The sequence below is a fragment of the Sinohyriopsis cumingii genome, chromosome 1 (assembly GCF_028554795.1).
Source record: "Sinohyriopsis cumingii isolate HCF-2022 chromosome 1, ASM2855479v2, whole genome shotgun sequence".
NCBI classification, from domain to species: Eukaryota; Metazoa; Mollusca; class Bivalvia; order Unionida; family Unionidae; genus Sinohyriopsis; species Sinohyriopsis cumingii.
The window spans coordinates 134,581,151-134,595,954 of NC_142961.1; the positions used below are offsets into that span (position 1 = coordinate 134,581,151).

A 14,804-nucleotide genomic window follows, 5' to 3' on the forward strand; every position below is an offset into this window, starting at 1 on the left:
CTACTTTGCAATAAGCTGAAGACAATGAAAACAGATCTCACAATGGCCACTCTGAGATAAACTGTTTTTTTTATTTATTTTAATAAATGATGTTTACGAGCTTTCAATTTTATATCTAAACACGTTTAGATTCAAATAGTCAGACATTGTTATGCAGATCTGGATTCTCTGAATCTCACCGCAGGTTACACGTGAATCTATTACTCCATAATTGCCCACCGACAGTTATCTTTGTCTAACTTTGGAAAAAGGCTAGGCAGTATGTTTTCTTGCAGTCAGAATTTTTCTTTTTTCACGTTATTTTCATAAAGTTGCTACCATTAACCAAAAGTGATAATTCATTAGAACAAATCCAAGAAAAGTAGCCACTCGCACACACACACACACACACACACACGATATGTCGTCCAAAATTCAAAAGAATCGCATTGTCGTGTGGAATCCGCTCTCTTAAAATCTGCAGAAGATTGAATTGAGTGGGTATCATAATCTTTCTTTGCCAAGCGCAGATATGCTGCTTTCAGAAAACAGTCTCAACATTTTTCGCAAGTCTCGCTGTAAGGTGTTAAAAGTTTGTAAGAATTGGGTAACATATTCTGTCCAACGTCTGATCCAAATATCAGGTCATTTGTTACACAAGTTTTGCTTTGGATTGAAGTCGGGTACGGGAAAATATTACCTATGAGCTGGAGAAGAGTCGGAGGGGGTGGATGGGGCGGGGCTTAAGGCAACAATATTTGATTCCTTTCTTAAAACTAACGAATCTGGTTACTATGAAGATAAGATTCCTAGAGATTATTTGTATTTAAACGGAAGACCCCAAAGTCCGTTCAGATTTTTGTGATGCATGGGATACAATTTATTACTTTTATGAAACACACACACACACACACACACACACACATTCTTCTTGCTAATTATGAATAGTTCATAAAGTACTACGAAAACCTTCGTCATAGCTGTAATTTGATAATCCGCTAAGTCTTGAACCCTGTCGTTCACTTTCTTCTATTTAATTTGGTGTAATACTGATGACTAAAGTTGTGGCATGGCTATTTGAACATCTTCAAAGTAATCAGTTTTTCTTATAGCATTGTGATATCAATGATTAAAACGATTATGTCATATCCGATGCAATTGTCCTTCTCGTTTCACTTTAATCTGTACAAATTAGTATACTTTATTGATTCGTCTGTGATCTAACGTGCGCAAATTTGTATTGCTTAATTGTTTCAAATATCATGTAAAATGACTGTATGGGCACTTTTATTGGATGTTCATTTCAATTGGATCCATCACTGCAATAAGCTAACTTGCGCTAAATAAATTACAGCATTGGGAAAACACACAGTAACGTCACTACAAGGTGTGATAAAAATTCAGACTGATTAATAAACTGCATTTTTGATTAACAGCATCTGTGAAAAAGTGTGAGATAGAGCGGCCGCAAACTCAATAAATAAATAAGACTAAATTGACATTTTATTTTAGAGAAACAACCGGACAAGTCCTCCACATTTTGATTTCGCTGGTGCAAAGTTTACTTTTTGGTTTTATGTGTTCTCGATCTTGGCTTCTTTAGACTAAAAGACTCTCGGTAATTTTCCATGAATTTCAATACACGCTTTGGCTGATTGTGTTTGACACCAGTGACGTCTTTAAGGTAGGATAGTGTTGTACCAGATGACGAAATTGATGCTGATGTTTTGCTTCAGTGTTTGCACAGCGATGAGGTTTGCGACAGATTATCACGCCATTGTGTCAGAAAGCACAGGCTCGAAAATAACGCTTCTGTATTTCTCAATGTTATGTCGCCTAATTTACCAGCTGTCCTCGACAAAGAGCTAAGCATGCTAGATGGCCTGATGTTTAGCTTTGCGTGAACAATACGGGCTGAAAATGCTGTATCGGGCGTACAAAACATTTGTCCGATATTAAGTGCTTGAACAGAGTTGGTGGCGTGGTGCTTTGCTTGCCTTACAGCGCATCAGGAGCTTGCAAATAATGGAGAACTACACTGGACAGCAGCCGAGGATCTTTCAATACTACAGGCAATGAGTACCTATACGCAGCTGCGTGCTCTTTGATGGCATTGAGGGATTTTTGTCTGTCACCTTATTAAGAGCGGTGATTTCCTCAAGCAGCCGCTTGAACGACACATCCAATAACACAAGCCAGAAGTCAACATTTCTTGGTGGTTGGCGGCTTCATTGTGCCAGACTCTAGTAGTGCTTTTCTTCAGTACTTCGCGATAGGGTCACTTAAGCGGTCCACGCTCGTGGAGCCCAGACACCACTTGTGTCGCTGATTTACCTGTCTATAACACTGCGGCTTTGAACCGTGATGCAACGTCAACATGTTGGTGTTGATTTTAACAAACATACTGCCATTCAATATTCATGGAAGGGGTCAGGCGTATGTCAACGACATGCTGCTGAAACTGTGGTACTGGCTGGTCCCCAGATGTTGATGTTTTGATTGCTCTTGCACTGATACTTGCATTGATGCTGCTGGTGCTGTGTTGGGTGATGTATAAAGAAGGCCAGCTACCAAAGCCGAAGAACCCCAGAGGACATAAGATGACATCATCTCCTGCGCGTCATCACTCTCTGTCGACGTTATCTCCTTTTCTAGGCAAATATTTTATCAGTAACTCTACCGGGGTGTTTAACGTTGGTGACCGGTATTATTTGTAATTTATTGTTGCTTCTTTTCGAATCAACATGTCTAAAGGTAATCATGCCAGCTGCATTAGTTGCATGTACCGCACCGTAACTAAAATAAGGGTGGCTGCTAAGTTTGACAAAGAGGTATCGATGACTGGATCATTGTCCAAGTCACTCGCAAGACTTTTGAGGTTAGCGATAGGAAAGAATGGCTTAAAACGTATACGAACTGTCTGAACATACATGTTCCTTTCGTATGTATCCCATGTGCTTGTTACGTCTTCGTCGATCATCGCCATAAAGCCCCCAAATGTATGAGGCCTATCTATGTATTATTGTGTTGATCCAGTACCAGCACTTGGGCAATCGGTGGCGCTGCTGTGCTGTTTTGATTTGGAAATTATGTAAGTGGAGTTAGCCGATTTGTTTGTTTCTGAAGTCGGTCCAAACAGTATTTCGTCGACACCCTTGTCTCTTGCAACCAGTATGAGCTTGAGCCTAGTCTTCTATGTTCATTAAATCTCTCTTTCAATGTTCTTTCTGTTTCCCCCAGTGTAGTCGTGTTGGCACTGACGTTCACCCTGTCCTTCACACTTAATGTGATAGATAGGTCCACACATCCACATATATGTCTCTTATCGGACTTATCCTTAAGGTGAACTAACATCTGTCTTAGGGTCAGGTGCGGTTTGAAACACATTAATTAATTTTGTGCCGTTGGAAAATGCACTTCGGAGTTCAAGCTCGTCTGAAGTATCATGACACATCCACAATGTTTACCCTGGCCGTTCTGTAACCCGGAACTCAGTAAACTCCTAGATCAAGAACAGGCCTGGCCTGAGCTATGGGCAAATCAATCGATCTACATCCATGCGCACAAAACGACGTTGAACTGGGACGGCAGCCGTTACAACCTGCGGCATATCTGGGACCATCTATTAACATCGCTCACCATTCCATCGAGCAATACTGACATTCAATAGAGATTAAGTTAGTCTGCTGATGAAGTCCTTAGCGTGAGGACGAAAACTTCAGGTTAGCTTTCTCTATATTGTTTGTGTATGTGGTTGAAATGTTCACAATAATATCAACTATGGTTCTTACTTGAACATATTAAGACTTTTTAAGACTTGTCGTGGTATTTCCATAATTGAGTAAAATCCCGTTCTTTATTCTTTTTAAATATATTAAAATGATCAACTTTGATTGTCGTGTCGATGCGCTGCCAGAGGATAAATAAGTAGATACTTAATTTATTCAGTCATGCTAAGGCTAAGGCTATTATTGGCAGACACAAATATAGGAAAATCGCCTGGACAATCGGTCAAGTTAATATACTGCTTCTCCGTTTAGATAAATTATTTTAGTCTAATACATTTAAAACAGAAAGCTGTTTTTCGTTTACATTCAGACAGACAGACAGACAGACAGACAGAGAGTAGCCGAGATCGCATTGCTTGAAACATGACTAATGTTTTTCTTGCTCAATACCATCCAACTGATTGAGATATCAGACATTCAAGCATGAAAATAATCCAACTCATTCAGAAATCACATTCAGGCCTGAATATCATCCAGCTCATTGATATCAGATATTCGAGCCAGAATATCATCCAACTCATTCAGATATCACATTCAGGCATGAATTCCATCCAACTCAATGAGATATGATATATTCAAGCATGAATATCATCCAACTCACTCAGATATCGGACATTGAAGCCTGTAAATCATCCAACTCATTCAGATATACAATTTAGTCGTGAATACCATCCAACTCATTCAGATATTAGTCATTAAAGCCTGAATATATCCAACTGATTGAGGTATCAGATATTCGAGCCAGAATATCATCCAACTCGTTCAGGTATAAGACATTCAAGAATGAATATCATACAACTAATTTAGATATCACATTCAGGCCTGAATTCCATCCAACTCATTCAGATATCAGACATTCAATCCTGAATACCATCCAACTCATTGAGATATCATACATTCAAGCATGAATATCATCCAACTCATTTAGATATCACATTTAAGCCTGAATATCATCCAACGCATTCAGATGTCAGTCATTCAAGCCTGAATATCATCCAAGTCATTCAGATATCACATTCAAGCCTGAATATCATCCAACTCCATTTGATATCATACATTCAAGCACGAATATCATCCAAGTCATTCAGATATCAGTCATTGAAGCCTGAATATCATCCATCTCATCCAGATATCAGACATTCAAGCTTGAATACCATCGAAATCATTTAGAGTTCGGACATTAAAGCCTAACGACTATCATCTACGTGAGTGGCAATATATATATATATATATATATATATATATATATATATATATATATATATATATATATATATATATATATATATATATATATATATATATATATATATATATATATTCTTCATGAAATTTTCAGTATATACCACAAAATTAATAGTAATATATGAAGGATAATTGTCAGAACAAAATACTCTGACTTTATATCGTGTTTTACGCTAAATGAGTATGTACGTTTTACTATACTTTGGCAATAGGTCAATTGATACACAGAGCAGAAATATTAAAATGATCCACACAGGGTATATCGTGTGTTATGCTAATTTAATAGGCATGGTTTTCTCTACACTGGCAATAGGTCAATTGACACACAGATTAGAGAAATCTGATTTTGTTGTACCTACATTGCACACACAATCATTTCAGAGTCGAGAAACAAAGATAGAGGTTGATGTTGCCCCATCCTGTCCCTACCCTGTTTTTGTGCAGTTTTATTTAGAATTCTTTACTTTACAGAAAGGTTTTGAATATGTAAAAATATTTAAATTTTGTATGAAAACAGAGTAAAGAAAGTAAAGTTCGTCCATAGTACTCTTATTTCTCAGATAAATTTATTTTCAAGTGCACTTATTTTCCATATTTTAAGTATGGCGTCTGGTAAGAAGATTCTCAAATGGACACAATGAATTCATTAAATAAGAAGTAATAACTGCAGGTGTATTGAAAATCTTTACTTAAAATATAAGCTATATTGTATCTGTAACATAAGGAAGCAGTTTGACATAATATTAATCTGAAAATTCAACACTATAACATTTATGATATCAAACATGTCCTTGAATTATTATATGTATATGTATATACAAATTCCGGTATATATGGTATGTGTGTGTTTGTGTGTGTGTTTGTGTTTTTGTGTGTTATAAATATATTTATCTGTTTATACACATGTATCAGTGAAAAGAAAAAGAAACACTATGACAGGTAGTTACAAACTATGGTTATACATACATTTATCAGTTTATCAACTAACACGAGGATCCAACTATATGTGTTTATTGTTTTATTTCTTTTTATAAAGACAAGTGTATCACAGTAGATTAGCAAACCTTTTGTTAATAATACATTTTGGTCATGATCAACAAGAAAAAGTGGTGACAATCTTTTTTTTTAGTGTCAGAAACAATTTAACAATGAAAATATCGGTATAGCAAACTAAGCCAGTGTTCCACATCAAAATCAGACACAAAGGACACATTAGGCCAGTGATCTATATCAATGCTAAAGACAAAACTAACAAAAATAACTACCCGAAGTTTTAAAGATATAAAAAAGCACATCACACATTACACAAATGAAATGAAATAGCCAGCTTAAAATAAATCAAAAGATTTCTACTCATAGGTACTAAAGTCTTAATACTCTATAGTTTCCATGTGTCTATTTAAATACTGCCATTAGTGCATGTAATTTGCAGTTTCAAATAATACAAATTATTAGCGTAATAAGTCATGCTTGGTCAAATGTCCATGTTATATAGCAAGAGAGTTTCGGTATTTCGCTGCGAACAATTTGCAACGAGATGCAACTATTACTAGATATTTTTTTGCCAGGGTAGAAAAAAAAATGAACCAGGTAACGCTCTTCGCGTTCACGAAATCCATTACATATAATCGTTCTAGTGCAACATCAAGTTCTTATTATGCACTTTACCGTGACAATACCTCCCCAAAAAACAAAATGGAAACATTTAAAAATAATCACGGAATACGAGTAAAAGAATATATCTCTTATAAAACTCATTTACAACACTAATAATGGTAAAAAAATGATCAACGATATACTACTTAAGTCGTTTGCATCTACATTTCAACCCCGTTGTCTGCCTCTGTTCGAAAACAAATAAGGTTATAGGGTCAATGATTACGTAGTAGTTTACTCACTAGACAGCAATGTCGTACTCGCACATGCCACGAGTATCTTTATCTTGTCTTGCTCCTAAAGCTGCTCCTAATCAAGTGTCAGCGGCATCCGTTCTTAAAATGAATTATTTTATTATATCAGGTAGCTTCATGATAGGCGCACTGATCAGCTAGTGTCAAGCAATACCGTGACCACTCGACCGTTAATGGTAGCAGTCATTCGCTGTTGGAATCCGTGCTTTGGGGAAAGACATGTACCAAATGATTAAATACCTTGTTAGACTTGCACATTACCTGTACTCTGTATAACCACAGCTTCATTGCAACTTAATCCTTTTCTTTTAGGATACCTTGCCTGGTTATGATCCCATTAATTACATGCACAGCACTGTTTACTCTGACTACCTCTATCCTTACTAGACCTTCAGTTTGTCTTCGCATAATTCATAGACTCTCTAGTCGTTTGCCCCTTGATTGGTTTCTAGTCTGTAATGTTTTGAAGCCTGTTAGCCATGTCTTGTACGTTTTTAAATGACTTTCTCCATCAGAAACTGGTTCAATTCCTGAGCCAACCGTTCTTAACGATTGGTCTCTGAGCAAGAAATCAGTTAGCTTTCAAACGTTCTCTTCACTTTCCTGCATTCGATCCCTCGTTTGAAATAACTTTCTGACGACTAACTGAAAAGATGTTTCTCCCTTCTCGGGTTTGCTATACATGAAAATATTATGGAGACCCTGTTCAGTTCTTTAATCTGTTTAGAAGTGCATCACTGCTAGCGTCGTAATTAAGCGCATAATTTTTGGGGAACAGAACACTGAGATGAATTGTCCAATCATCTCGTTCCCACTTGTGAATCTCAGCATATCGCTCAAACAGATAGTGATAACGTTCCACGTTATATTTATAATCATCAATGGGGATTTGGAGCCACATAATTTGCTAAAGGCAGAATCACTTTCACCTTTTCTAGCTGCTAAGAAGTCAACCTGCCTGTCATAATCTCTCTACTTATTTCTATCCTCTACCTCCATAATCTGTAACCTTGTCTACTGTTCTAATTCTACCTTTCTTTCCTCTGCATCGAGTTATCTGTTTTACCTTTCAATATGCTTTGCTATTTCCAGTTTTTCCCTTTCTTCCTCCTTTCCTAAATCTCAATTTTCCCTTTCTGCTACCTCATATCCCAGTTGCTTACCCCAATCAGCTAAGTCGTTAAAGGATGACATGACCGATAGGTGTTAGAGGTATCTTTTTCAAACAGACTATTTATATACAATACTCACTAGCGGAGGTAAAATATCAGTTGTCAACCTAATATTCCTTATCCAGGGAACCATGTAATGAACAGTTTGTACGTTCCGTCGCATACAAGATGACAGTAATTCATCTAATCCTAATCTCGCACATCTTACGCACGGTGACATTGCCATGGAAACCGAATGGATATGTATTAAGTGAAAATACTGAAACCATGGACGTGAATAAATGTTTATGGTAATGAAGTATGAGAGTCTCTATAACCCAACTACTAATGCAACACTCAAATGAAACAAATAATGACAAAATGCAAAGAAACAAGAACACTATATTAAGACTTAAAATCAGGACATTATATTCGTTGCCGTACATACCGTGATATTAACACAAAAGTCGGAGCATAACACTCTCATATATATATATATATATATATATATATATATATATATATATATATATATATATATATATATATATATATCTATTTAATTTAACCAGATGATATTATGATATGCTAAATGGTACTGATGTTATCATATGCAACTCATGTAGCGATGTATTCACCATAATGTGATTATTCTTTTAATAATTATGTGCGTGTGGTTTATATAACCATAAGCTTTGTCAACATGCAAAATTCACAGTTCAAAGGTCAAAATACAATGTTAAAAGTTCACATTCTTTGAAGAAAACGCTTCTGTGGCTGCCCCATCCTGTTCAAATCACGCATGTAGGTTTCCAACCATATTATTCTGTCGCAATGCTGCTTCGCTGCTGAATATGTTGCCATACCTTGTTGCCAACCCGGTCGCCCTGTTTTCAGCAATGTTGCTGTTTTGCCACCTGTGAAGTCCAGCTATGCTATCAATCATTTTGTCACCAAGTTGCCAGCTATGTTGGCAGCTATATGCCTGAAGTAAACTGTAAAGTAAACAATACCCATGAAGATACCGGACTCATTGTGCCAGCTTATGGAATTATAATCCTAGAATACTATAAAACAAATGCAAGTACCCATGCAAATCGCGAAATCTACGTATCTCGTTGCAAATGATCTACAACGAGGTGCAATTATTACTCAATATTTTGTTTAGTCAGTGTAAAATAGAAACTGCAAGAGGTTACTCTGTACTCGTCATCATCTAAACGCTACATCTAGTGCTCCATTAAGTTATTTTCTTGTACTATGCCCTGTCCAGTAATATGGTCAAATTTAGTATTAGCTACTATTTAAAAACACTAAAGTATTATGTTCAGTAAATAAATTATATTATTATTATTCTGTCCTAATTCTCTCATAAAGGTCCTCTTTTAGATAATTAATAGTTTTAGACTTCTCTTAAGCTCCTCGCAGCTTTCATAAATCTGTGTACGTTTGGAAATTTACTACTTTAATAATACTACGATTTTTGTTATACTGTCATTGTAAATTAACCATACACTTTCAATTTTCAGCCAGCTACTTAAAAAATAATGAGAATGTTGAATGTGTGCCTTCGCAATGAGAAGAAAGAAAATAAACAAAACCTTTAGGTTAGGAAGCAACATACATTTTATACCGCTATTCAACGCTTTAAAGGTGGAATAAATAAACGTTATGAATATATAGCTTCTTTATAGTTATGACAGAATAAATAGTTACCAAATATATTTATCTTTTTGGTTTGCTTTATTAATTGGTCAGAGATGAGAAAATTTGATCATCAAAAAAGTCTTCATTGTTTGCCATCAATTTTGTATTGATTGTATTATTGTTACAACCAGACTATTTGGAATGGTTCTCATATACATTTAATAATTTATTGTACCGTGGTCATTTTCTATTCAAACGTCTCCTCCACTTCTTTGTAGTATGGCTCTGAAGTGGTAAAATAGTCATCAAAGAAGGAAAATAAAAATTCAAATGTTGGTCTGTTCTCAGCGTTACCGTCCCAGCATTTCAGCATTATTTCATACATAGGGTCCTGACAATTTGAAGGCTTTGGCATCCTGTATCCACGATCTACTTCGTCTAGCACTTCATTGTTTGTCATGTCTAAAAGAATATCAGATAATTATATTTCTGTCTAATAACAATATTCCATTTTGTGCCACAGGACACTTTAAATACTTTTTGGAGTCAAGAGTCTCGCATCTATGTCTCTGTGTTAATGCATCACCACTTGATCTGATATTTTTGATAATGGTACAGGAAAAGTGATGCTTATATCTTGCTATGTCTGATACAGGTGAGAGCAGCCAGTCACATATATCTGATTAAATGGACACATGTAAAACTGTCTGGAAAGATTGTTGGAGTTTATTTTTATTTTGATATTTTTATGCTGTAGGAAGGAATTACAAACAAGAGTCCTTCCAAGGGATCGATGCTCTACTGACCAAAAACGAATTCGAGACAATTTACGATAAAAGCATTTCTTCGTTTTAGCTATTGAGTGTTAAAACCATTTCTAATATTTTTAAGGGATAACAATATTTTCAATTAGCAGCTGTGATGACGATAACGGATGTGAAATTGGCACAATTTTCATTTATGACCAATTAGGCATCATTTAGAGTCTTTTGGTGAAAACCCTATGTTAACATGATTGCCCATACAGGATGAGTAATTATTGCATTTTCAAGATGTCAGATCTGCACCATTTTCATCTAGGACCAACTACACACCATGAGAAGCTTTCTTTCTGGTGAAAACCCAATGTCGATACAATGCTTCCCATGGTGGCCATTATGTATGACAAATCAGAACCATTTTCAATGAGGTCAAAGTAGACATGAGAGAAAGGTCTTCTAGTGAAAACCCAATATCGATATGAACATCTATCTCGGAGGAATGGATATAACAGGCTTTTCAAGATGGCTAGTTTGGTGAAAATATTGGAGGTAAGATTGGCACCGTTTTTAGATAGGACCACCTGGAGATGGTACGAAGTCCTTTAGTGACAGACCTATGTCAAATATGAATTTCTATTTTTGGATAAGCAGTGGTAACAATATTTGCAAGATGGTAGCTTTGGTAACCATATTGTACAACATATCGGTACCATTTTCATTTATGACCAAGAAAACGTCATACGAAATATTTGAATGAAACATTCATGATTATATGACCTGGAATTCTGCTTGGACGGTCATATTGAAGTATCATTACAATTTATAACCAGCTTGATTTACAATAAGGCTTCTGATGATGACCCCAAGTCAATATGACTTTCGGTTCAGGAGGTGCGGCAATGGTAAGACTTTAGCGGTGGTCATTAAGGTGGCCATATTAGATATTATATTGGCACTATTTTTATTTAGGACAATGACGTCTTTGAGTAAAAACAAACAATCAAATATCTCCACGCCATCCATTCAGTTGGACTAGTCATAAAATGATCTTAAAGATGGTCGTTGTAACAGTCATATTGAACATATGCCCATCATCATGGGCTAATGTGTATTTAAAGTTTCATAATAATCCTTCAAGTTGTTTAGGAGAGGTAGCAATAATACATTTATGATAATCGAGGCCGATGGACAGATCATTCGATGAGCTCTACTGTCATGTCTATAACCAGTGGAGCTAAAAGTTAATAACATTAATCATGGTGTTACAATTTAATGCAAGCTTAAATTTTGAAATTCATAATAATTTAAAAACACATAACTTCCCTTATGTGACAGATAACTGCTTCATGCATTTGGATCTGAATCAGGTTTGATCGAGGGAACATTAATACTTGATATAAACACAGTTACAAGAAAAGGATCTTAATATTTATAAATTAATTATACCTGTTCATGAGAATAACATTTGAAGACATTTTAAAAGGACACTATTTATTTTGATATCTTCTATCGTTGTCATTATCATCATCGTCGTCATTTTCTGTCTCTTCTTTTCTGCATGGACTGTTAACATCAATTCACTTTTTCCCTCATAGCACCTAGCACTGAAGTACAGATTAGTATACAATTATTTTGCTAGATCGTGCAATGTATTATCAACAGAACAGTATGCCACCCGTTGACATCATCTCAGTGCCACGCAAACTTGAATCTTTAATGTTCAATATTTAGTACTGATGAGTTTCGTCTAAAGTACACAGTAATGAACGACATGTCTACTTATTTGAACACGAGGCAACCAGGGCCGACAAGGGGGGGGGGGAGGGAACCGGGGATATATCCCTGGGGCCCAGGCCCGTAAGGGGGCCTGGGCTGACAACATGATTTAATTTTATAAAAGAAAAATTTTGTTTGAACAAGAAGTAGGAGAAGCCCGTATGTTTCTTACCCCAGGGCTCATGATCGCTCTCTACGGCCCAGCAGCAACAAATCCCACTTTGATATGCAAAATTTATATTCCATTCAATGTATGGGTTTAAGATTAGTGTCCACATTCATGGATGTGTAGGTATTTGAGCATGTTATCTTCATTTATGCTTGCTAATGTTTTTATGATTATTGACAAGGCCACTCACAAATTTAATCCTCAAAACTCTGCATGTTTATCTGGATTTCATGAATCTACCAGAAAAAGCAGCATCGGCTATTTGCAGTTTGGGTGAATTCCTGTTGTCTTTTTTATTATCTCTGATTGAATATTTCGAATCTACTTAATAATCTAACACATACCGTCAGGTTGTGATATGAAATGAAAATGCAAATAAATGGCAGTTGTTCCCCTGGAGAGTCTCAGAAACGTCTGTATGTAGATATGGCAGGTTCCTCAAAATGACCTTCTACCAAATATGTGTGGTAGAGATATTTTAACTCGTTTACACTAAAATGAGACAGGAGAGTCCATCACATTTGTATGCCTTAAAAGATTAATTCATGGAGTTTCATAACAGATGAAGTTCTCTGCTGGCGGTTGCGTTGAGACCTGAGATTTATTTTTGTAATGGTGAAAATGATTCCCTTCTTCCAATGTCATACACTATACAATCTTGACAATATCTGAATCCTGTTTATTAAGCTATTTTAATCTCGTGGTTTGTATCCAGATTGCTGTTGGTGTCTTAGGTCTTTATTGAATCACACGACTTCCTTACTATTCCTACTGTTATTACAGATTACAAAGCCAAAGTATACATCCCGAACCCATGATGAAAGCATTGCTTCAAAACATGTGCCATTGACCCATGCAGCCAATGTGAAAAGGTTGAGAGAGTGTGTTGCAGAATGAAAATTGTTGAATAATGCTTTTTCATCCAAGCAAAGAAACATTATCCATAAAGAAGTAAAAACATTCAAGCCAATGAGAAACGTTAATTAAAACATCTATACAAATTTTTGCGAAGTAGATCTCAAGTTCCAAAGGGGAAACTCTACGTGTCTCAGAATGAACTGTCCTAGCTTGTCATGAATCATCCCAAGCGTAAACAGAACCCAGTACGAGGTTTAGAAAATAGAAACAAGTGAAAAAATAACCAAACTCTGAATGCAAATATGCTACGGTTGTGATATTATCCCAAGTTTGAAAGGTGTACTGACCATGTCACAGAATAATGATTCATACCAAGTATGATAAGAATCCATAAATGGGTTTAGGAAATCTCTGCAAATAAACAACTTTAATTCAAACTTTAGCTATATGATGTTGACAAAGCCAGCAACAGAAAGGTGACATCTTTGTCTTGCTTCCAACTAAATTGGCTTGCAAATACGCTTATTTTGTTTAAAGCAAGACATTTCCTACTTAAATACTAAAGATATATTTATTGTAATACCTGTAAAGTAAAAGTGCTGGGCGTTCAAGTTTTTCTGTTTTGATGTTTTTTATTGCAGACAAAAGATGGTTTTTGGAGTAAAATTGATTAAGTCATTCAAGGGATTTAGATTTAAGTTGCCAAAGCTGTACTAAACTTAGGACATGGCAAAAGATTTAAATAATTATGTTTATAAAGTTCGTACCGGGATATGGCACAGCTCCCTTTGTTACCATTTCCATCAGTAATATGCCATAGGACCAAACGTCAGACTTTATGGTGAACGTTTCATGCTTGGCTGCCTCTGGAGCTGTCCACTTGATTGCGAACATGGAATCTTATGTAAAAAAAAGATGTGAAATGCTTAATTTTTGTAAAATACATACTAACGAACAAGGAAACACTGGCTTCATGTGTCAATTTTCAAATATCAACCGTTTAAAATGTTTCAGCAGCTGTTATTTGAACATTTGTACACATTTTTAATATAACCTTCCAGTGATCCGAATACCTTGACAAAAGTAAAATCTATCAACCGGTTGAGATATGTTACCTTTTAGAAGATTTGTTGTATCTGATTTTGTAGCTGAAAACAAAACAATGTATGATGTACATTCACGTGGTGTCAAATTATGCCCCAATGATTTTGGGACCGATTTGCAGTTCGCATTTTTCTCATGTTTGCTTTGACATTGTGATTTGTGCTAAGGTGGAAATAAATGTGCTTTTTTAAAATGCGAAGATATTTGGCTGTGGTTTAAAGGATGTTTTAGGGAAAAGTTTAACCATATAAAACTACAGTCAAGCTAGTATAAGTCGTGCACATACTTCCCTTTGTCTTGCGGTAAACTCACCTCACCAGCCTAAGTAATGTTTGTTTAGAAATATCAACCCGAAACTATAACATAAATGTTTGAGTAAATAATGTCCCCCCCAAGAATATTTACTAAAGCACATT

At 35.8% G+C, this 14,804-nt stretch overlaps 1 protein-coding gene across 2 annotated transcripts in view; it reads right to left on the reverse strand.

The window, feature by feature from the left end:
* Nucleotides 1-5,687: 5,687 nt before the first annotated feature.
* The window catches only part of LOC149807896 (uncharacterized), a 56,393-nt gene continuing 47,276 nt past the window's right edge, over nt 5,688-14,804 (reverse strand). Inside the window, exons 7-9 of one of the 2 annotated variants that reach the window (XM_089971762.1) lie at nt 14,052-14,183; nt 9,956-10,182; nt 5,688-9,068 (exon numbers count right to left, since the gene is read on the reverse strand). In XM_089971762.1, coding sequence (XP_089827888.1) covers nt 9,968-10,182; nt 14,052-14,183 — 347 coding nt within the window. In that variant the 3' untranslated portion in view covers nt 5,688-9,068; nt 9,956-9,967. The other variant, XM_089971767.1, reaches the window with a different exon arrangement.